This window comes from Taurulus bubalis, assembly GCF_910589615.1.
Source record: "Taurulus bubalis genome assembly, chromosome: 5".
NCBI lineage: Eukaryota > Metazoa > Chordata > Actinopteri > Perciformes > Cottidae > Taurulus > Taurulus bubalis.
This window is the reverse complement of record NC_136593.1, coordinates 3,071,173-3,095,018: the sequence shown is the minus strand read 5'-3', so window position 1 is coordinate 3,095,018 and position 23,846 is coordinate 3,071,173. Positions and strand designations below refer to the sequence as shown.

Below are 23,846 nucleotides of genomic sequence, written 5' to 3'. Positions count from 1 at the left end.
CAGGGGAACAGGTGAACAGAGAAATAATAATAGTCAACTGCCATTTTTCCCCCGGATAAAAACCACAGCAGGCTGAACCTGCTGACACTCAGATCAAACCTGGATGACAGCTGGCGTCAGTTTTTTTTTGGTCTTCCCTCCAGAATCATTTTTTTAATGTTTTTTTGGGGCAATTTTGCTTCCGTACCATGTTGTCTCTCAGACTAGTGGGAAAAAAACATCCAAAAGACACATTTAGGTGTGTTTTTTACAACCTTTTCTATTGTCGTCTGTAGATTTCTCTTAAATTTTACCATGAGATAACACCTAATTTGCATATTTAAACATACAATCTCAGGAAACTTGTAATGCAAAAAAGAATTGTCTTAACGTCAGTGATGAGCTGATGAAGTTTCATGTTGACATCTATTCGTTATTTTTTTTGACCCGATTCACCTGTAGAGTCTTCAAAATGTTAACGGACGTTTTCTCTCCATGAGTTTGTTCTCAGAGTCTCATCCAGAAACTTTACTCTTTCATTCCTCCATATATTCTGAAGCTTTCTACAGACGGGTTTGCTCACATATCATAACATACATGTATTCAACATGTGATACCTAAAAGCATGTAAAAAGATGCTGAATTGAACCATGCCGTTGACAGTATTTTCTAAATTATGAAGCGATATAAAGAAATATCCTAAATTATCTCTGATATGTCAACAAATTGAGACAATTATTTGGAACTTGGCTTCATCCAATGTTCCGAAAAACAATGAACTGGGGCGGTTTCACGGTGGGATCTTTTACATTGTTCTATCCGCATAACCTTGGCTGTCTCCCCTTGAAGGTACTCAAAGAAGTCTCACCCACAGCTTGGTAGACTTTCCTTTTATATATAATTTATCTCCAACTTAAGTGGTTGGTCTTCAGGACTTCACTGACATTTATCCCGTTTTAACAGCCTGCAGCCTCTCTGGCGCTTTTCTTTTTCCCGTTCAATTTGATGACGCAGTAGAAGCCGTTTTCTTGGTGATCCAACATTTTTTCTTTAATTCCCACCGGGCGATGCTAAAAACACAGGCACTCCTGGGACTGCATGGTGCTGTGGATTAAGTTTCCTCCCAATTGTCATACGAATGGGATATAAAGCAGCATGAACATCACATTCGCTTCCCCGGCCTGGACTGACCCACATTCACAGGATGATTTCCTTTAGAACGGTGTTAGATGAGCTCCGGGGCAAAATAACTCAATCGTAAAAAATTTAATTTAATCTGGGTTTTTGTCCAAGTCTTGTCAGAGTGTGTGGACGAGCTAGAATAAGTCCATGAATGATCTGCAAAGAAATCTATAGATTTGGTTGATCTGCAATCAATTTTGACTGATTGGCTCACAGTGAAACAGTCCTTGTACGAGATGTGTTTGATCACTTCCTCTGTGGAAACACGACTGCTTAGTTTCACGAGTCCTGATTCATTGCAGCGTGCAAATCTTTCACAGAAAGTTGCTACGAGAATAAAAATAGCATCTCCCATATTTTAATTCTTGTATCAACTCATTGAAGTCGGTGAGCGATCAGAAGAAAGGTGGATGAAACCGTATGCAGCTTTTTGGCTTCCTTTGTTTTGTGCTAAAACTGATTCAATGCTTTGGTGCTTCATTACAACACGTTGACATCTAGCGGCGGTTTGCAAAACGTTTGCACTAAAATGTCACGAAGGTCCAACAAGACTTCGTGTCCATCATTAAATCTGAAATACCTTTGATCAGAAGTGTTGAGGACTTGTTGGGGTAAAATAATAAATACATACAATGTCCAAAAGGTCTACAGATACAATATTATTGCTGACAATGGACCGATTATGTATCTCATTGGTACAAAAGAACCCCAAAAAACTGGGCATCAAGAAAAAACCCAACAACAACCAATGAGGGCGAACCGGACTTTCAACCATCCAATTGGCCCAAAGTCCAGTCTAGAAAGTACACAAGTTTTACCTCATTTAAATTAGGACAAACAAATCAGAAAAGAGAAAACATGAAGAAGAAAGCATCATTTTCCAATGTGTTATGTCTGTTAAGTTCACTGCCGAAACATCCCTTTTATATAGGTCTTATTCATACAAACAGGAAATGGAAACATCTTCTGTTCTAAGGAGGGTTGAACCACTGCTGCGTTACATCAGTCCAACACTCGCAAAGCGGACATTTATAGGAAAATGCCGTGTATTATTGCCTAAACATGAAGACTGAGACAGACACGTGATGACAACATTAAAGGGATACGAGGTGATTCATGCTGCTGCAGCTATGAGTAACACATAGCTGTCAACATACCAGTGACGCTCACAGGAACTGACATCATTATCCTTGGGCTTTATTCGCGTCAGGGCGCAGACTCATCTCCCAGACTTCCTGACTGGAACTGGCCGAGATGTGCCGCTGTTGGTTTCAACTCAACGGAGGCCAGTGTCTGGCATTCGTTTTTCCTAGACTTTGGAAGTCTTTGCCCTTTTCACCCCCATAAGAGACCATCTCGGTATAACTATACGAGCATGAATATGCTTGTTTATGTGTTCTTATATATAGATATCTCTATATATATATATATGTATATGCAGGTTTGAGAGGCTGCATGAGTTTGCAGTCAGTGCTACCTGTCTGCAGGACCTCCTGGCCTGACGTAGGTGACCACTAGGGGGCGTGCTTTGTGCCAGTCCTCGTGGGTACCACCTGCAAGAAGAGCAAAGGTGAAAGCTGATCACTCTTAATCAAACCGTTCTGGAGTCATGTAGTAATTCTTGGCGGGAAAAACATACTTTTTAGGCCAAACGACAATCTTTTCCCGCGCCCAACCAACCTTTAACTAACCGAGCGACTCTTAGAAATAAAGATTCTAAAAGGGTTCTGAAGGGCTGAGGTTCTACCCAGAACCCTTTGCTTCTGATAAACCCTTTAATGGAAGGGTTTTGAGGGATGGAAGAGTTTTTTTAGGGTTCTTTGTAGCACTTAGGGTCCAAAATATACTTTTTTTTAAGAAATAGTTGTCGAACGGATTGGCGTTAACATCTCCAAGCCACAAATCCTAAAAAGCTGTAATTTTGAACCATGATTCTTGTGGGTTGGCGTTGGCGTTAACATCTCCAAGCCACAAATCCTTAAAAGCTGTAATTGTGAACCATGATTCTTGTTAGTTGAGCTGCGCCACATCAAACTTGCTGGATGGGTCCAATGGCATCAGGTTAACGTGTTGAACTAAAACAAGTGTACAGGTGGAGAAGGATCTAGTCTATATATAAGAAAATACAAGAAGGTTCTCAGTAGAAACCCCTGGATGGAGTCCATGAACTCTAAAGAGACTCCGTGACGGACGACCTATCCGAACCGTAACCTTTCCAGATCGACGCCAAACCTCAAATATCCAGCGAGTTCTGCAAATCAGCAGTCGCCATCCAGACACAACCACCTGGTACGTCAGATTTTGAAGCACAGGACTTCTGACCGAGCGACTTTATTGGACGAGTCAGGAGTGAGAATGTGTTGCACTAATTACTGGACCCACGAAACAAAACTACAAATTCCCTATATTTCTTTATTTCAATTTGTTATGAAGATTGAAAACCTGACATCTTCAGCCAATGAGACAGATTCAAATCAGCAGTTTATAATATGAATTGTTTTTAACCATCTAAACCTAAGAGTGCAACTAATTGTTCACTGTAATGGATTACCTATTTCATCAACTGCTTTTCATAAGACCCTATGAATGCATTCCCACACTAACGTTGGCAATAACTGAATTTGATGGCACGAAGGAAGAAAGGAATTACTTTTAATATCCAAAGTATGTTCAGTTTGCAATTGTTGGGGTAAAACAGTCGAACCATCGTTGTCCTGTTAATCATTCCCATGTTAAACGAGTGACATCAGAAGAAAAAAAAGGTCTGCAGTTCAATAATTCTCATCGTCGTCCAACTTTTACTTGTTTTCAGTGCCAACACAAACAAATTACGCAATATATTTATGTTTTACAAGGCAGGAAACAAAAACAGTGACGGCATAACTATTCATAGAGTTCTCTAAATATACAGTTTTGTATTTCAGCGACGGTTACCTCTCATGACGAAACCAAAGCTGCTCCCCTCTTTGTGCAAACAGATGTCGATTGTCTTTGATATAACCCCCGAGGTGCTGTCTGGCGCTTTAAGAACGAGAGAGAGAGAGAAAGAGGCAATTCATTAATTTTAGTGAAGACTTCACACTGTCTACCTGACTGCAGCGGGTAGTTCATGACCCTAAAAGCAGCGTGAGCGCATGCATGCGTACCTGTAGGAGGCAGTTCATACTCCACCTCCAGCAGAACTCTCTCTCCTACGTTCTTCAGTAAGCTGATGATCTCCTCGTGCCGCAGCTTGGTCAGATTGATGCCGTTCACCGACTTGATGTAGTCGCCGACGTTGAGCTGGTCGCTCCTGCACAGAAGAGGAATGAATGCAGGCGCAACACAAGGGACAGGTGGTCGAATCCCGTGACAGTACGGAAGAAGTGGACGTAGTCACGGTGACGGCGCCCATTCGTTTGTGGACTATGGTTTTGAAGCCTTAAGGCAGCATTTTGGCTGTTGCCATCTTGGTTTTTTTTGCAACCAGAAGTGACACCAGAGGGTTCCAAAATGGATACAATTAACTTTCATGAACTGAAGACCCACACAACAGGTTAGATTTGTAAAACAAAAACACGGACAACTCCCAGACCCAACGCCCTGGTAGTGACCTGTCAATCACCATAAGCCCCGCCCTAAATGATACCGTCTGTTTGACTCTAAATGACCATCATTTACTAAATGAACATCATGCTGTATTGAAGAAGACTTGAAACTAGAGATTGAGACATAAACTCATGTTTACAATGTTTACTGAGGGAATAAATCAAGAGAAGTAGAGTCATTTATATAGACTTCTATACAACCAGAGGAGTCGCCCCCTGGTGGTCAGGAGAGAGAATGCAGCTTTAACACATGAAGCATAGACTTCTATACAACCAGAGGAGTCGCCCCCTGGTGGTCAGGAGAGAGAATGCAGCTTTAACACATGAAGCATAGACTTATATACAACCAGAGGAGTCTCCCCCTGGTGGTCAGTAGAGAGAATGCAGGTTTCAGACACTTCAGCATTGGCTTCACTTTTCAGAATCTGGTTTAATCGCACGGTGGAACAACCATTTTGTTTTGGCAGTTTTACTTCATACTACTTAGTTATCGTGAGATGTTTTATTACAGAATCTATTCCTCCTCTACTTCCTTGCTAGCGTTGCACCCACCTGGCCGCCAGTCCTCCGGGCCGCAGGTTCGATACCCGCGGTTTCCCGTCCTTGTCGGTTCCTCCCGAGATGGTGAGGCCCAGAGTGCTGCCTTCCTTCTTCACCAGCTCCACCAGGGTCACCCCCCGCAGAGCTTCTAACCAAAAACACACACACACACACATAAAGACAAATACAGACGCACACACACACACACACACACAACAGGGATGGACGAACCCACACACACACAAATACAGCAGAGAGGTGGAAAGTGGTTAGCGGCGGCTCTCTGTTTCAGATGCCCGGATTAAAGGGAAGCCGAGTTACAAGAAAGATAAATCAGAAGATGTTTGTCCTTGAGTGAGACACTGATCCTCCCCGTCTGCGGAACATAGGAGTCAGCTTTAATGTAAATGGGAGGATCAGATAAGATAAGCATCCGCTAATGAGAATTAACAAAGCTTTAGTGTTTCATGCATTTCATTTAACTTGAAAAGTTCCTGGCGGGGACGGAGAGGCCTTGAAAGGTCAAAGCACATCAACGCCAGCAGCAAACAGTCACACGTGGTAAAGTGTGTGTGTGTGTGTGTGTGTGTGTGTTAGTGTTTATTTATGACAGAAACACACCTTTATGAAACGGCAAAACAATGCATATTTTTAAAGTATTTGGACTGCATGTTATTCATGACATGATAATGGAGAGATGTGTTTTCCCTGTGAGGTTCTTAGAAAGTGCTGATCGTCTATGTACATCTATTATAGTTCACTAGAGGAAACCAGTACATCATTAAAAAGGCTACGGATGGGGAATAGCGCTTTATTAATTGGTATTAATTGTACTGTATGACACTTAATCTCCACATTAAAAACCTGACTGGTGTTATCAGTTAATTCAAATTTAAATCTCACGTACAAAAAAATGTGGATTAGAACATTTTAATGGCCGTTATTGAGGTGCAAAATAATACAGAATGAAATACAACACATCGGCAGCGGCCAAGCGATTCTTGTCAAAGCTTCCCGAGATAAACTGCTTAACTCAGTTCAGTTCACCTCCACTCTTCCGCTGCTTTGAAGTTAAGAGCCGGTGACAGACGTTCACAAAGAAAGGCGAGTTTCTCCGTGACCGTGGGCACGGTTCTCTGACATTCTCTTTCAAAGCATCAGCCGGTCCTTCAGCTAGTGAAGCAAAGAAAAGATCTGCTTCCAGCCGATGAAAGGAACACGCAAAACATGCTCTTTTGTTTTTTTAAAGTGATGTACGAATACAGATATTTAACATAAGAGAGAAACTATATTTATTTTCTGTTATATATATATATATATATATATATATATATATATATATATATATATATATATATATATATATATATACATATATATATATATATATGTATATATATATATATATATATACATATATATATATATATCCAGTATAAATGTCCTCACAGAATGACAAAAACAACCTTCCCTGGATCAGGTCGGGACAAATATTTTAGGATTACAGCACATTGGGGTTGTAATTGATCATAAAGTAACATGGAGACAACATATTGAATGTTTACATGGTAAAATGTCCAATAGCAAAGTCAATAGCAATACTGTATAAATGTAGCGATGTACTAACTTCTAAGGCCTTGTATATAATGTATTGCTCACTTATACTTCCATATTTATCTTATTGTGTGAAGGTCAACTTTTAAAAATAATAATAATATATAATAATAATGCTGTTACTATGGCTACTATGAGCACACTAATCCTTTGTTTTACAGATCACATGTTATGAAATGTAATGATTTGGTTTATTATAAAATAATGCAGACAATGTACAGAGCTAAAGCAAAGTCACTGCTAGACTGTGTACAATGGTTGTTTTCAATACATGAGTGTAAATATGATTTGAGAGATGTTTATTTATATATATTTATTTTATTTTTTCTTTATTTTGAATTAATTATCAGATTTAATTGATAATAATAATTTAGGATAGGAATATATCAGCATTTTTTGCTTCTACCTATACCTATTCAGTCTTTCTGTTTTGTATATTATATAGAATATTGTATTGCATTGTAATTGTAAATTGCAATGAATAAAAGAAACAAACAAACACATTGAACCACAAATGTCACGCCACATATTCGATATATTACTCAGATGGCGGAAACACTGCGCGCCTACAAGCCTTTAGAGATCACACTGTCGCCTTTTTTGTGCAGGTTTAGTGGCCTCAAAATCCCTTTTGAGAATGTGCCCAGTGTTTCAATTCGAAGGAGCCACGAGAACACTGGTGGTTAAAAGGAGAGAGGACTGATGTCAAAAGTTAAATAAAACCTTCTGAGGTGCTCTCTCTCTCTCTCTCTCTCTCTCTCTCTCCCTCTCTCTCTCTCCCTCTCTCTCTCTCTCTCTCTCTCTCTCTCTCTCTCTCTCTCTCACCAGTGATTCTGTTCTGCAAACAAATAGCTGTCTCTCATTTGGTTTCTATGTCTGACATTCACACACTTGCATACACACACACACACACACACACACACACACACACACACACACACACACACACAGGTAGAATGAAGCTTTGGTGTGATAGATGGCTAGATTAGGTAAATCCCTCAGGCGACACTGAGGATCAGTGAGGTGCTTCACACACCGGTTATCTCTGTTTTGGGTATTACAACACACACACACACACACACACACACACACACACACACACACACACACACACACACACACACACACACACACACACACACACACACACACACACACACACACACACAGTGTCCCAGTCTTTCATTCATTCCTATTTCCTATTTGGATAGAAGCACCAAAAGCTTTTAGTTTGATGCCGACGGATTCCGAAGAAATGAATCAGAACTAAATGACTTTGTTTCTTTTTTCTCCTCCGCAGACGCAGAACTGAATCTTTGGGATTCATAAAGATGTATCTAGCATTTAATTTTGACGCTCGGGGAAGACAGAATACACATGAGAAGATTTGTACAACACACAGAAAGAAACTCGTGAAATGGTTTCTATTATCTCAACAGAGAACTGAGGATCGCCATTTTATCAGGCAAATGGGAGTCTCACAAACACACACACACACACACACACACACACACACACACACACACACACACTGAAAAATATTGTTGTGAATTTTTTACTCAAATAATAACAAGGAACAGAGTCAACAACAATGTGACTATGGAAGGTGAATGAGACAAATACTTGTAGCCGTATACCTGGTGGAAGGTGATGCTGGATCGAGAATAGAGCCGAGTTATGTAACCGCATGGATGAATAAAGATTAATTAAGAGACGAGGGAGACAAGCATAACAGAAAAGAGGAAATAAAGAGACAGACAGAGACAAAGAGACACTCAGTGGAGGGATTTGGTCAGAGTGATAAGAAGACAGTAAAATATAAAACCTGATGATGGAGATGAACTAAAACGGGGGGATTTCCTGTTTGAAAGAATTTCAGATAAGAGAGAAAGTAACAAAGAATAGAAATTATAATATAGAAATATAATTTTAAACAAAGCATCATTTAATCATGCTTTTATCATTAGTTTGCTTGAATTTCAAACATGTAACACAATTCTCTCATGTGATGAAGCACGTGTTTAAATTTGTACTTTTAGCTCACTGCTAGCCAGTTTCCATGTGTGCTTTGTCATTCACCCAGTCGCCAGGAAACATGTCGTCATTGTGCTTTTCTCCAAACGCACAATGACTCATGGTTAAACACACATGTTACGGCAACAAAATGACTTAGTTAAGGTTAAAACATCAAAGATAATGTTAAAATCATGTTGCAACATAAAACAACAATGTGATGTAGCAATGTACCGGAACAACGGAACGCAACAACGTAATGTAGCAATGTACCGGAACAACGGAACGCAACAATGTGATGTAGCAATGTACCGGAACAACGGAACGCAACAACGTAATGTAGCAATGTACCGGAACAACGGAACGCAACAATGTGATGTAGCAATGTACCGGAACAAAGGAACGCAACAATGTAATGTAGCAATGTACCGGAACAAAGGAACGCAACAATGTAATGTAGCAATGTACCGGAACAACGGAACGCAACAATGTAATGTAGCTAAGTACCGGAACAACGGAACGCAACAACGTAATGTAGCAATGTACCGGAACAACGGAACGCAACAATGTGATGTAGCAATGTACCGGAACAACGGAACGCAACAATGTAATGTAGCAATGTACCGGAACAACGGAACGCAACAATGTAATGTAGCAAAGTACCGGAACAACGGAATGCAACAACGTAATGTAGCAATGTACCGGAACAACGTAATGTAGCAATGTACCGGAACGCAACAGTGTAATGTAGCAATGTACCAGAACAACGTAATGTAGCAATGTAATGTATCAATGTACCGGAAACAACGAAACAACGTAATGTAGCAATGTACCGGAACGCAACAGTGTAATGTAGCAATGTAAAAGAACAATGGAACAAAACAACTGCAACAGCGTAACGGAACAACTGTAACAATATAACTAGCATTAATAAACAACAACCTCTCTTTGCGGACTGACTCATGTTGTAACGTCACAACGTTACACAACGAGTGCAAAGCCAACAATGGAACACAAACTGCGGTCTGAAAGATCTGTGTTTGTTTCGCCCACACACCACAAGTGAACTGTTTTATTCTTATACTACTTATTATGCCACGTAACTTTCAATGATGGTCCCTTGATGTACGATGACACTTGCTCTGACCAAATACCAACATTCTGACATTCAACATATCAAGGGTTTGCAGACATGTGCATTTCTTTCCTGGCGGCTGGGCTAATGGAGATCTTATCAAATAAAAAAAATAAAAAGTATTTTATTTTATTAGTGTTATGCTTACTGGGTCAGCATAAATAAAGTGATTGTTTTCAGGATGGAGAAGGAATGAGGTTTCCTTAAATGCATAATATACATTATGGCAATACATATTAGAGTACCAAGGTTTGGTGAGACACTCTCGGGGCAAACATTTTTAATTACAGTCAACCTTGGACCTCGTTGTTATCTGCAGACATCAAGTCACCCTGCCACTCAAACACAAAGTACATCAGCATCTGATAGTCAGCTCGAGTGAAAAGGATCCAGTTTGGAAGCTGTTTTAGTAAATGCCTCAAACTCATTAAGCAACTGGCTGTCGTCACAACATTTTGCTTTCGGCATTTGTCTGAGACAAATTATGATGAGAGATTATTATGATGCATTCAGTGTGGTGACGCTGAATCTGAATGTCAAGATTTTACAGTAGCTCCAAGCATTATAGGGACGGATGGATAGACGTTGTGTATACCTGGTATACTGTGTCTTCTCGAGGACATGGTCTGCTCCGGTCCAGAGATATCCTTTGTTTTTCCATATGGGCCGTCATCTAGAGATAACAGAGACACACAGTTACACTTCAGAGGTATCAATATAATTCAGGTTCAGGTCAGGATTATAGCATTTGTGATCGTTTACACCAAATACAGAACAGCAATAATCTCCACAAAAATATCCGTCCACTGCTACATTCATGTGTGTCTTCCAACTCTCATATGTTCCTAAACAAGAAACAAGCCTCTGCAGTCCCGCCACACATCGGTGGCCATGAACATGATGGAAGTCGCTCATCGATCTGGGCTCCTTGGCTGTGCTCCATGCACTGTGTACAATGAATGAGGCAAATGGTTGAAGCATTGTCCCGATAAAAGTTGCAGAAAAATCAAAGCGCCACTCTCAAAACTGAAAATCATCGCTCGCCAACTCACTTCCTTTGGTAATCATAGACTCATTAGGTCAATCGAAAGGGTATGTTGCCGTTTTAGATGTGTATATTTACACATCTGAACACAATCTCACATGTGTACCTTTTATTATAACACCCAAATCATTCAAATAAACCTAGTGGTTGCAGAGATACACCCTTTTTAGTTTGGGTATGCAATTTTCGAGGAAAGGGCCTAAAAATACGTTGTTGTTTTATTGGTTAAACCTATGAAAAGAAACCACGGTGAATGGTGACAGACCGACCTCCTTTTCTAAGTATTAATTACAGTGTTCTGTTATGTGCTCATGTATTTATGTGTTTACTTTATTGCCTCTCTTGCTGGTTCTGTCACTAACAGCCACACGAGTGGAATGGCAACATCAGTCCATTGTTAATTTTACTCAAGAGTGAAATATATTAAACTAACACATGGGTTGAGTTGCCGTAAAAAACATCCAGAAAACCCCCAGTTTCCTCTCCCATTGAACAGATGCAGCCACAGTGGGTCTCCTTGCCTAAAGAGCTGCAAACTGCTCTCAGAGTGCTGCGTCAGGGGCGTTTACTTGCTGACAAGTGGAAAATATGCAAGAATTTCTACAAAGTTACCATGTAAATACTTACAACCCCCCCCCCTCATATATGATCTACTTATCATAACTGCATTGCATCCCGGCAGCTTACAGCCACTGTAACTGCTATTCAATAGTTTGACAAGTCGGTGAATAGACAGAAAGACCATTTGTGAAGTGTTGATGAGGTTAGTTTCCTCCCTGCTTTGCCATCATTGTTATGTCACAAGGGGGAACAGATGTCCTGTTTTATGGTTTCTTGCAGAGGCTTTGTGGCAGAGACGTGTGAGGATTTTAATATTTGATAGGTTATAAATTCAGTTCTCCACAGGCGTCTGTCTGTCTGGAACCGCACTTTTAAACTACCCCCATTTCTATTACGTCTCCACAGCAAGAAGAACGCTGTTTTGAGGGACTTTTTTTCTCCAACTCCTATTTCAGAGTATAGTCCTCTCCCAGTTCAAGAGTGACTTTAGTGTGCGGTGATTGGTTGAAACACTAATGCAACACAACGTTAGCCGTGTACACAAAACACAAACAACCGCTTGTAACGGAAATAATTGAAGAAAACACACAATAATGGGCCGACAGTGAAGTCCTGAAGTTAACTCGTTAACACAAAGGCTAACCCAGCAACGTTAGCAAAGAGGCTTACCCAGTAACGTTAGCAAAGAGGCTAACGGAACAGTAGTCAAATAAGCACACCCACTGAGCCAAAGAAGCGGATTCCAGCTGAAACCTTTGGTGACGGCCACTTCGCTCTTGTGTTAGTATGATTGTGGAATACATGGCTGTTTATATATTATTATATTACTGAAAAAACAGCTAAACAACTCACGGCTGACCATTATAAGTCACTTTAGCGTTCCTATTAGCGGAGAACATGCAAACAGAGGAAAAAATTACCCTTGAAGGTGCGTTGTTCTTGAGGGAGCTCCCTAGAACAGTTTGGTCCAAAAACGGCCAAAGATATATCACCTTTAATGTTTTATAGTCATATATATGTATATCAAACTAGCTAGGATAATGAAAAACACTTTGTAAGAAACATGTTCAAAGATCAAAGTAATTCTTCACCTACCGTGTGTACATATATATATATGTATATGTATATATATATATATATATATATACGTATATATATACATATATATATATACGTATATATATATACGTATATATGTATATACATATGTATATGTATATGTATATATATATATATATACTATATATATATATATATATATATACTTATATATATACGTATATATATATACATATATATATATATACGTATATATATATATACTATATATATATATATATATATATATACGTATATATATACGTATATATATACACGTATATATATATATATATATATATATATATACATATATATATATATATATATATATATATATATATATGTACACACGGTAGGTGAAGAATTACTTTGATCTTTGAACATGTTTCTTACAAAGTGTTTTTCATAATCCTAGTTAGTAAGGAGTCATTAGCGTATATGTTACATATTCTGAGGTCTCATCTATGATATATGTAGGAAATGAAGTATTTTGCTAACCCAGACTCTATAACTCAGATTGACAGCAGCGGTGACAGCGGAGCGGCGCTGTTGTTGTTGTGGCTCTGATGGGAGCGGATGTGTCCTACTTTACGACCTCTGCCTCATCAGAGGGGCGGAATAAGTTTAACAATTCATAAGCAAATTCTCTACAACTTCCATGCCCTCCTCCAGAAGTGTCATTAAGTTGCATTATAATCAGGCACAATTACACTGCAGCTTAAACATAAATGTCCCTGTAAAAACTTGCAGAGTAAATATGATTTTTCTTTCTATGCTTTCCGGCACCTGAAGCGGCATTTTAAACCAGCTTACTATCAACAGAGTTAAGCAGTTGGAAAGGATGTCCTGCAAAATCCTTTATCTACTTAGTTGTGCTTTTTTAATTCCACTTTAAATTACATTCACACTCCTTTCCAGCTGCCTTCAAGACTCAATTTCACTGCGACAAAGACACTGCAATAGTTTTTTTTTAGCCATTGACTCAAAAGCTCCTGTATGTAGGACATATTTAACGATACTGTCACCAAGCTTAACTAAAGGTTTCCATTTTTTTATACTTAAAAAAAGATGAATCATAAATCCTTGCTTATTCCCCCAACATGGGTTTCCATCCACAATCCACGCACACGCATGTTAGCTGAACATGAGGGTGTGTTTGTTAACCCCTGTGTTTGTGGTTGGTTGCAATCCCCGATTGCCAGGATTGGTCCAGAAAATGTAAGAACAGATCAATTATTCATTATTATAAAAAAATAGTTCTCCTGTTTTTATCTGAACGGTTTGGAGTTTCTCCGTCAACTGTTATCTCAGCTTTTATCGTCTGCCTTGTTATGTTTTTACCAGGCCGGGTGTCTTAAAAACTTGCATTCTCTCTACCGACCATCAGGGGTGACTCCTCTGGTTGTATAGAAGTCTATGCTTCATGTGTTAAAGCTGCATTCTCTCTACTAACCACCAGGGGCGACTCCTCTGGTTGTATAGAAGTCTATGCTTCATGTGTTAAAGCTGCATTCTCTCTACTAACCACCAGGGGGTGACTCCTCTGGTTGTATAGAAGTCTATGCTTCATGTGTTAAAGCTGCATTCTCTCTACCGACCATCAGGGGTGACTCCTCTGGTTGTATAGAAGTCTATGCTTCATGTGTTAAAGCTGCATTCTCTCTACTAACCACCAGGGGCAACTCCTCTGGTTGTATAGAAGTCTATGCTTCATGTGTTAAAGCTGCATTCTCTCTACTAACCACCAGGGGTGACTCCTCTGGTTGTATAGAAGTCTATGCTTCATGTGTTAAAGCTGCATTCTCTCTCCTGACCACCAGGGGGCGACTCCAGAGGGGGACTCCCCCTGGGTGTTCAAAATGAGTATTTCTATATATTTATATATTACAGGTCATGAAGATAGTTACATGCACGTCACCTTATATATATGAAGTATTTTTCTAGCATACAACAAGTAGTTTCTTGCCTCCCAACAACCTCGGTGTTTAAAGTGTTTTCCATACGGTGACAGATTTCCCTCCAACACCTTTTAAAATATGCAGCACTCTCCCCACCGGTAATGCTTGGAAATCAGTTCTCTCCCCAGCAGTGACAGCGGAAAAGGAGGCCATTGTTGTTGTGTTCCGCAGTTTAGCGATCTTCACAGAGGTGTAATGAGTTTAATAATTCATAAGTTGTGTATTCAATTTAGCTTTAAACCACTTTCCTAAGTTATCTGGCTGGCTGCTTTCCCCCGCTGTGGGGCTGTCACAGGCATAATGGACCCCAGAGGCTGCTCATCAACACATGCACACACACACATACACACACACACACACACACACACACACACACACACAAACACTCGATCGCACACACAAACACACACACTAACATGCACGGCCTCCGGCAGCACAGACTGATGCATACCCGAAAGGATTTAGGCACCAAACGTACACCTGCACCGGCACCAAAACAGACTAAATAATGTGTCTGTACAAGATCAACACACACTGTTATATAAACAGGAACTTGCACACACACACACACACACACACACACACATGCTCAACACACACAGTAACTTGAGACGCAAAAAACGCTGGAGGCAACTTGGCCGTCTCTGTAACTGGATGTGAGACAAGCGGTTTTCGTCACTACTTTTCCCAGCAGCAGTGTGAATCCTCGGCTCTCGCCCTCCAAAACCCTCTCACGCCTCACGCCGTGGATCTGGTGGCCGAGTCATCGGCGGACTGCAGATACGTTTGTCTGGAAATCACGTCACATGATCCGTTACAATAACCGTCTTCTTGAGGATGCAGGGCTTCGCCCAAACACGTTTTTTTTTTGTCTCCGCCGCCGCTGCCTTTTCTCTCCGATTTCCAGCTCTGCCTGAAAAATTTGTCTCTCCTGGTGAATAATGTGAACGCGATTAGGCTAATGACTGCTGGCGCTGTCAGCTTACTGAACAGGTTGAGTTATAGACGAGGCGACCCCCTCCAGTAGAAGCAGCAGCATAACGCTTACAGCGCGAGCAAAACAGGCCGACTAACTAAAGGATGGATGCCGTCATTAAAAGGTTCAAATAATTTGTGGACACCATTTTTCACTCCGTAAGAGCAGATATTGTTAGAGTGACTGTATGACTAACTACTTTCCTGAAATTTAAGTTTGTTCTTTTACACCATTTTGAGTCAATTCCAAACAAAAGCTGGCTTTCACCCAGGAGACCGTTGTTCGTGTCCCTCGTGAAGAAAATATGTTAACATTGATATGTCTGTATTTATCTAACGCCACTTCTTTTAAACCATGATATTTTCCTGTGAAGACAGGAGTCCATGTACTCCATTGGCTTCCTGTCATCCTGGTCGTCCACATCCTGAACGTCTTCAGCAGGCAGGAAGTGGTCCGTTTCCATCTGACTTGCTTTTCTTTTCAGGCAGAGAAGGCCAGCAGGTGGTCTTGGAGCACAGAATGGGATTGCCTCATGCAGCTGAGTATGTGGGTCACGCCCATGAAAATGTTTCCAAATCTTCTCTGCCAATGCTGAAAAGCTGATTCTGCTGTTATTGACTCTTGTTTGGTGGATTGGATGATTGAAGTCTATCAGTAACGAGGAAGAAACAAGACATAATGCAATTTTCTTTGGTCATTTAACAAACAGAACCGTACAACAACCTGGCACCGGATGGCATTCCACTCGCCAACGTGGTTGTGTCGGTCGCACTAGCACCAACACAACTCCAACCAAGCTGATCAACAAGTGTTCAGCTGGGTTGAGGTCAGGACTGCTGGAGGCCATTCCAGTCTCTCTACTCACAAACTCTGCAGGTGTCGGATGAGCCCGTTCATCTTGGAGGATGGAGTCCAGTCCCAGACTGTGGAGCAATGGGATTGCTGCTGGTTGCAGAATCTCATCTTGATATCTCTGCATTGAGATTGCCTCCAATGTAACACCGTTGGGGTACCGGAAGCTCAAAACAGGAGTCAATAAATAGCAACAGCAGAATAAACTGTTTGGCATTGGCAGAGAAGATTTGGAAAATTTTCATGGGCGCAATCCACATCCTTAGCTCTGCTGCTCATCCCACAAATACATGTTCCTCACTAATGGGGCACCGTCTGACAGGGAAATAAACAGGCTTTCCAACGGTATAAAAGTTATTGCCAAGATACATTGTTACAGTGAAATAATCTACCATAACACACATTTTCCAACTCGATGTAACATCGAACCACAACTCCTTTCAAGACTCTACGACCTTCACGAGGAAAGTTATTCAAGATTGACCTGTTTTGTTGATTAACGTGTAACGGCATTATGGGTAATTGTGTGACCTCACATTCAGTGAGGGTAGGTGTTGGCCTCTAAGTGGCTTTGGCCTTCACAGGATATGTTTTTCAGGTATAAGGTTAGGGCGTTAGGGCGAAGTTACGGGACTACACAAGTCTTGGTAAATGTCTCAAAAATGTTCATAACTCCACCCTCAATGTGCCAAATCCACGCAAATTGGGTACCTTCCCAGTGGAAGTTTACTACCCATTTGGAGGGGGCAAAATGTATTGTATTTGTTGTCAAGAATAAAAAAGGAGCCTTGCAGCAAATTCAGCAGGCACAACAAAGCAGACTCCCATACATAAATAATGCATCCGTTTCTGATCAAAGAATGTTTCTTCTGACCAAAACCCAATCTCACACACATACCTATTGGAGCTGAAGTGCAAACTACAGGTGCAGCATCTTCTGCCTGTTTTACAGGGTTGTGAGTGAAGATTAAAAACATCCAGCTTTACACAGAAACACCTGCGAGGCCTGTGTGCGCGCATGCATGAAGGGAATACTAACAGACACGGCTCTGTGGAGTGCAGGCTTCCCTCAAGCTTCCACCAAATCCTTTACACAAACACACACGCAAAAGACATCCCGTAAACAGTACGCGCACACACACCCGTACACAATGCCGCTGTCTTCCTCGCAGGCCGCTGAGGATGTACGGTCGTCACCTGAGGACGAAAGAGACGTGATTGCTGTAGTACACAAACTCCCTCGCTGCCTCCTCGTAATCTCGCAACATACAGAAGCAATGCTAAGCTCATCCGACTGCAGAGCTGCGAGGAATCAAACCCGCATGGCACGATCGCACCGGGTCTTGAACTATAATGTTCTGTTGAGAAGAACGAGGCGTAGAAGAGGCCGAACGCCAGAACGTGATGATTTCCGAGTTCAGCGGTCTCGTTGCAAAAACGATCGATACGCATCATGAATGAGGCTCGTCGCTGGGACAACATGAATCCATCGTTTGTAAAATCTCATGTTATGAAATTGATTTGGTGTATTGTAAAATAACGCAAAGAAAGTTCAGAGCTTGTTTTTGAAAAGGCAGACAGAGACCGAAGGGAGCCGAGGCTAATCTCGTGAGAAGGCTATGGGGGTTACCGGGCAGGTTCGGCAACGGGAAACCAGTCCGAAGGGAAGCGCTGGAAGGTCTGGCATGCTGTGGAGAATCATCTGGCACTGAGTGTGTGTGGAGCTGGGGGTTAAATACTGAAGGGAGTCGGTGCAGCAGAGTGATAGAGCTGAGGAGGTGGGTGAGACTAACAGGTGGAGAGAGATATTTCTTTTCAGTACGACTTTCGTAAACTTAGGACGCATTAACTGTCAAGAGGAGGAACCCATCTATACACTGCTGTCTGAGTCGCATCGAGTTGCTGCTGATAAAAACCCAACATTTCCTTATTTTGCTGCTTCAAAGCATAAGTTATTTAAATAACGTGGGGCTTTTATTGTGAAGAATTTATAGGAAAACTTGTTTATCGCCGAACATCAATAAAACAAGACAACTAGTGTTGCAGGGTGGAAGAGGAAGCTGCAAAGATAGTGGGAGAATTTCTATTTTTATTAAGAATTTATAGGAAAGCTTGTTCATCATTGAAGTAGCAGAGTCTTAAATTGCAGTTTGCTTCTACGTCTGGTCCAAAATATCCCCTCATCCTTTCGTCCTGTTGAGTGTCCGAGGAAAAATATGAAAGTAAAAAGGTCTAACTATTATAACCGTATAATCATTTTCTTTTTTTATATAACCACTTGAATATATATATATATATATATATATATATATATATATATATATATATATATATATATATATATATATATATATATATATACTGTTTGGTTTTTATTTTCATTATAGTTTGTGATTAGACCACATAAAATTCATAGGACACTATAAGTTGCTATGTTATATACTCTTTTTGAATGAGATGTGTTAAATGTTCTCTCCTTTGTTAATGAGCATGCATTGGCAGTATTACCAAATAAGGTAGTGAAACCTCCTCTGTCCAACTCTGGTGACAGGATGATTTATGTATTCTGGTGTATAAAAGAGGGGGTAGGAATGCATGTTTTTTGGGGGTGCCTGGCAATTCTGTGCAGGAGTAGAGAAGAGAGAAAAGGTGTTCACTCACCAGCTCTAAAAACTTAACCCCTTCTCTTAGTTACTTGTGACTTTTAAACTGTTTGATTGAATTTAATTTTTTGTATGTAAGATAAACTTTGAATAAAAACTCGGCCTTACCATTTGTAAGGGACTGAAACCAAACCAAAGGTCCTGGTTCTTTAAAACAATTTAAACCCTCTTTCCCTGTCCATCCACCGTGAGATACAGAAGTGACGACTGAATCTACCAAAGAGACTTAAGGTAAGTATCTTTGGGTGAAGACGTTTGCAGTCTTTGTCATAATGATGAGATGGTGTCAAAATAGGTAGAGAGAAGGTATAGACGATATACGTACTCGCTTGATAAGGGTTGAGAGAAGTTACAGCCTACCGCAGGGGACCTAGAGCGCAAGCTGTAAAACACCCTCGACAAAACCTATAACTTAATTTGAAAATAACACAAAAACCTAACGATTTAGCACGGGGTGAGATAAAAGACCGAAGGCGTTATGCCAATATCGGATGAGGATTATTATTTCCTCCGGGATCACTAGGATAATTAGCCGACGGAGTGCCACCGAGTTAGGAGCGAGGTCTTGCCTTTCCTACTCTCCCCCCTACCCTCCTCTTTCCCTGGCAAGACCACCGTTCACGCTACAGTCCTATTAGTCGTTGCCGCAGAATTGTCATAATTAGCGTATGGACTCTTAAGACGTGGGTGGTAAAATGTGTATCGGGAGTTCCGGATGAGCTTTGACTACCAAAATCTAATCGGCTCATCCTTTAGTCAAAGTGGATGTTTGTGCCAAATTTGAGGACGTTTGCTGCAGATGAGCCTGAGATATGACGAGACACAAACAGACCAAACTGTTGTGAGTCAGGATGTGTGTCTGTGTGTGTGTGTGTGTGTGTGTGTGTGTGTGTGTGTGTGTGTGTGTGTGTGTGTGTGTGTGTGTTACACTTTATGGGAACATGGAACTGGACGACCACTATGTCATTGCTGCAGTAGGAGCTCATAATGGAGTTTACAGGTGAGATTTAGAGAATTTAACAAAAATCCCTGCATACTAAAAATGTGTAGTTGCTTTTGTGCTCTTAACAATAAGAAATGAGCTGAAATTCACACGGACAAAAACACCAGTTTAAAAAAAAGGCACATATTTTAGTTATACAGTACGAAATGATTAATACCAAAACTTGAAGCTGAAGTCTGTTCATCAAGTTGATCCGCAGGTTGTCCTCAGATCCAACCTGTTGAACTGAAAACAATTCCTCCACCTCAAAAAAACAATGTATATAATAAATACAACAATAAAATGCTCTATTAGCTACTGTAAAAAAGGCTTTTCCTGGTTTGCGTACTATAGAAAGTGATTTTTCCAAGTTCCCATCGACCGTGGCTCCCTGAGGTGATTGTCACGCTTTAGAAGAACCCAGTCGATGTAATGTGTTCGTTTGAACATGCTTTCAATCGTTCCCTTTCTGTCTGCCTCCAATATCCCGTGCTCATTATTATTATTCTTCTTCCAGTCAATATAAAGAACCAGAATGCATGGTCGAACGTCTCGGGGAGACTTTAAGCCGTCATGGTTGAAAAGAAGGTATTTAATTACACCTCCTCCTCCTCTCTGCCATGTTGAATCAATACCTTCACCAATGGAGCTAACATGTGTAACGACCTACGTTCTTATGTAGTGGAGTACAAAGTACAACATGTACCTCTGAGATGTAGAAGTAAAAAGTACAACATGTACCTCTGAGATGTAGAAGTAAAAAGTACAACATGTACCTCTGAGATGTAGAAGTAAAAAGTACAACATGTACCTCTGAGATGTAGTGGAGTAAAAAGTAGCATAAAATGGAAAAATCATGTAAATACTTGAGTAAATGCACTCTTACATTCCACCACTGTCCATTTCTGAATTTCGGAACCCAAAAAGACATTTTAGCTCGAACAAAGAAAGCTGGAAGATTTAAAGAAACGACACAAAAAAATTATTTTAAACCTCAATGCTGAGTTTCTTCTGCAGCAACAAACAAATCCACGTTCTTCCACAACAGCAGCAGCCGTCTTCTCCTTCTCTGGGAAACTGGAAGTGCGTTTCATCTGTGAGCAAATCATGACTCAGGCTAGTTTTTATTACGACCAGAAGAAAAAAAATCTTCATATTGTGAAAACAGAAATCCCTCCTAATGAAAAACTGTGAGGCTGCAACAACAAATGAATGTCCAGAAGGTACAAGCACTGTACACAATAGTATATTAACATAACAATGCTGCCTATTCATGATGCGGTATTGTCTGAGTTTAAAATGCACAATGCGCTCGTGTTGTGTTTGTGTGTGTTTGTATTGGGCAACGTCTGTATTATTAAAAGTGCTGCTGGAAGAATAACCACATGAAGTTGTATCTGGCTACATGAAAGAAGACAGAAGACGCCATTGAAAAGCAGTCGAATGGAACGGAGCGATGCTCTTTCATGTCGTTAAACGAGGCGTTCAAGTCACAATCAAGCGAGCATTCAGCCTCCGGGTCGGCGTCGCCACAACGCGAGGAGGAGCAGCGGCACCTGTTCATTCACCGCACAATGCGGAGAGATTGGCGGAACGACTGGAGCGGAAAAGACCCACTGATTTTAAAACAATCAATATTTTCTCTGAAAAAGGTATCAAACTATATGCTCATTAGCGATCATTGACTTCCGCCGAAATTTGCCGCACGCCGTGGATTTCTTGTGGATCGGATGGATATTATTGTTTATTATATTATAAACCTGGGATGGCAAAACTATGGCCCGTGTCTTTTAGTTTTTTAAGAATAAACTAGAATATTTCTAATAAATCGCACATCCAACTGTCAACACTCGATGAAATGATAACTTTTTGGCACAGAAACCAATATTCTGTTTGTCACATCTTAATATTTACATCCCACATTTACATAATAATCTTTTGAGACGGCCATGAACACAAACCAATATAGTTATTTGGAAAATGTCCACGGTAATTATTTACAGATTCATACACACCACAATGAATATTTTAAGTGGGCAGTTCGGTCGATCATTCAGCAAAAACATGAATACTTTGATTGTCAAACATTACGTTGTTTATGAGTGCTGTGTAGTTATTCTGATAGAAAACAAAGGGTTTATTGGTCTTGATTTTCTTGCATTCGCTATTGAATCTTTGTACTTTTTCCGCCCCAGCAGACAGACCGTCTGCATGAGGCCGACCTCAAAAGAAGAACTAACGCATCGGGGCCTTTTCTTCAAATGCTTAGCAGCGTGTGTTCATGTTTTTGCCAAAGCTCGATCCAAGACATGTTGAGTCTGATCCAAAGCATCTTCTCCCTCAGTTACAGTAAAAATACACAATGTTTGGCTGAATATTGTCCCGATTAAGATGTGCTCTTTACTAATAAAACTACAATGCTCAGCTGCTGAAGGGGACCTGCGCTCACTCAGCCACCATGGTAACGCTGTAATGCCATCACACCATCATCCATACCATAATAACACTTTAGGAGCAACAGAAGTCCGACGATGATTCTCCACAAAGGTGCTTAGTTTCAGGTAATGAAAACATATTTATGGATATTATACTATTTCTGTCAGAGATGCTAGAAGCTGGCCCTTTTATTACTTTTAAACATAGATGTATATATTTTCAACCCATTTATGAATATTGAGGGACAGACAAACACATTGTTTCTGTCTTTTCATGGAATTTAGTGGCAATTTCAATTGCACCAATCTTAAATACCAAGAGCCAGGAGAGGGTGTTTAACGCCAGTAATAACTCCCATAAATGACATTTGAAGTTGTTATCTGCTTCGCTGAAAAAAACATCTATACTATTGACACAATTCCCAATATTCCATTCATGTGTTAACACACATTGTGTTTCATAACGGTGGCGAGACCATGAAATGAAACCATGTCAAAGGTTCCCTCAGTTTGTCTTTGAAGCACGTGGACATGTTGATCACACAGTACCAGAGCACAGCAAAGCAAAAAGGAGTGTGCATGTCGACATGTATCTGTGTGTGTACATGACACACACACACACACACACACACACACACACACACACACACACACACACACACACACACACACACACACGCTCCAAGGCATCTGATTGCGGTCATTATGATGCCTGAGGTGGTGAAGATGTGTAATTAGCTATTGTCCGCGACAGCGCTGGCACAGAGTGCGGCAATTGTTAACACACACACACACACACACACACACACACACACACACACACACACACACACACACACACAGAGGTGAAAAGAGAGACGGAGAGAGAGAGAGAGAAGACGAAATGCACATGAACCGCATCACCCTCCTCCACCCGCTGAGCAAACACGTATGTGACACATAAATATAAAACACACACACGTTTATGCGGACAAACTCTGTCACCCCGTCGCACACGTGTGTGTATCCACCGACGTTCACAACTAGGGCTCACCCACACGTATAGAGCGGCTATGGAAGGAACAAGCAGTAATTAGGGCGCTAATAGCTTCTCTGTGGTGGTTAATTGCAGCCTGTGTGGATGTGGCTGAGGGGTGAAGATAGGTGTCACCGCCGCTTTGGCTCCAATGATCTCACGTGGTTCTTCCTCCGTTATCCTCTTTTACTTCTTTTCTCTCCAAGCT

General features: G+C 40.8%; 1 protein-coding gene across 1 annotated transcript in view; it reads right to left on the bottom strand.

Annotated features, from left to right (window-relative positions):
• The window catches only part of grip2b (glutamate receptor interacting protein 2b), a gene marked incomplete at its 3' end in the record, with an annotated part of 156,557 nt that overhangs the window by 34,790 nt on the left and 97,921 nt on the right, over nucleotides 1-23,846 (bottom strand). The window contains exons 2-6 of the mRNA XM_079218324.1: nucleotides 10,646-10,723; nucleotides 5,301-5,436; nucleotides 4,308-4,453; nucleotides 4,096-4,182; nucleotides 2,639-2,714 (exon numbers count right to left, since the gene is read on the bottom strand). Coding sequence (XP_079074450.1) covers nucleotides 2,639-2,714; nucleotides 4,096-4,182; nucleotides 4,308-4,453; nucleotides 5,301-5,436; nucleotides 10,646-10,723 — 523 coding nt within the window. The remainder of the gene's footprint in view (nucleotides 1-2,638; nucleotides 2,715-4,095; nucleotides 4,183-4,307; nucleotides 4,454-5,300; nucleotides 5,437-10,645; nucleotides 10,724-23,846) is intronic.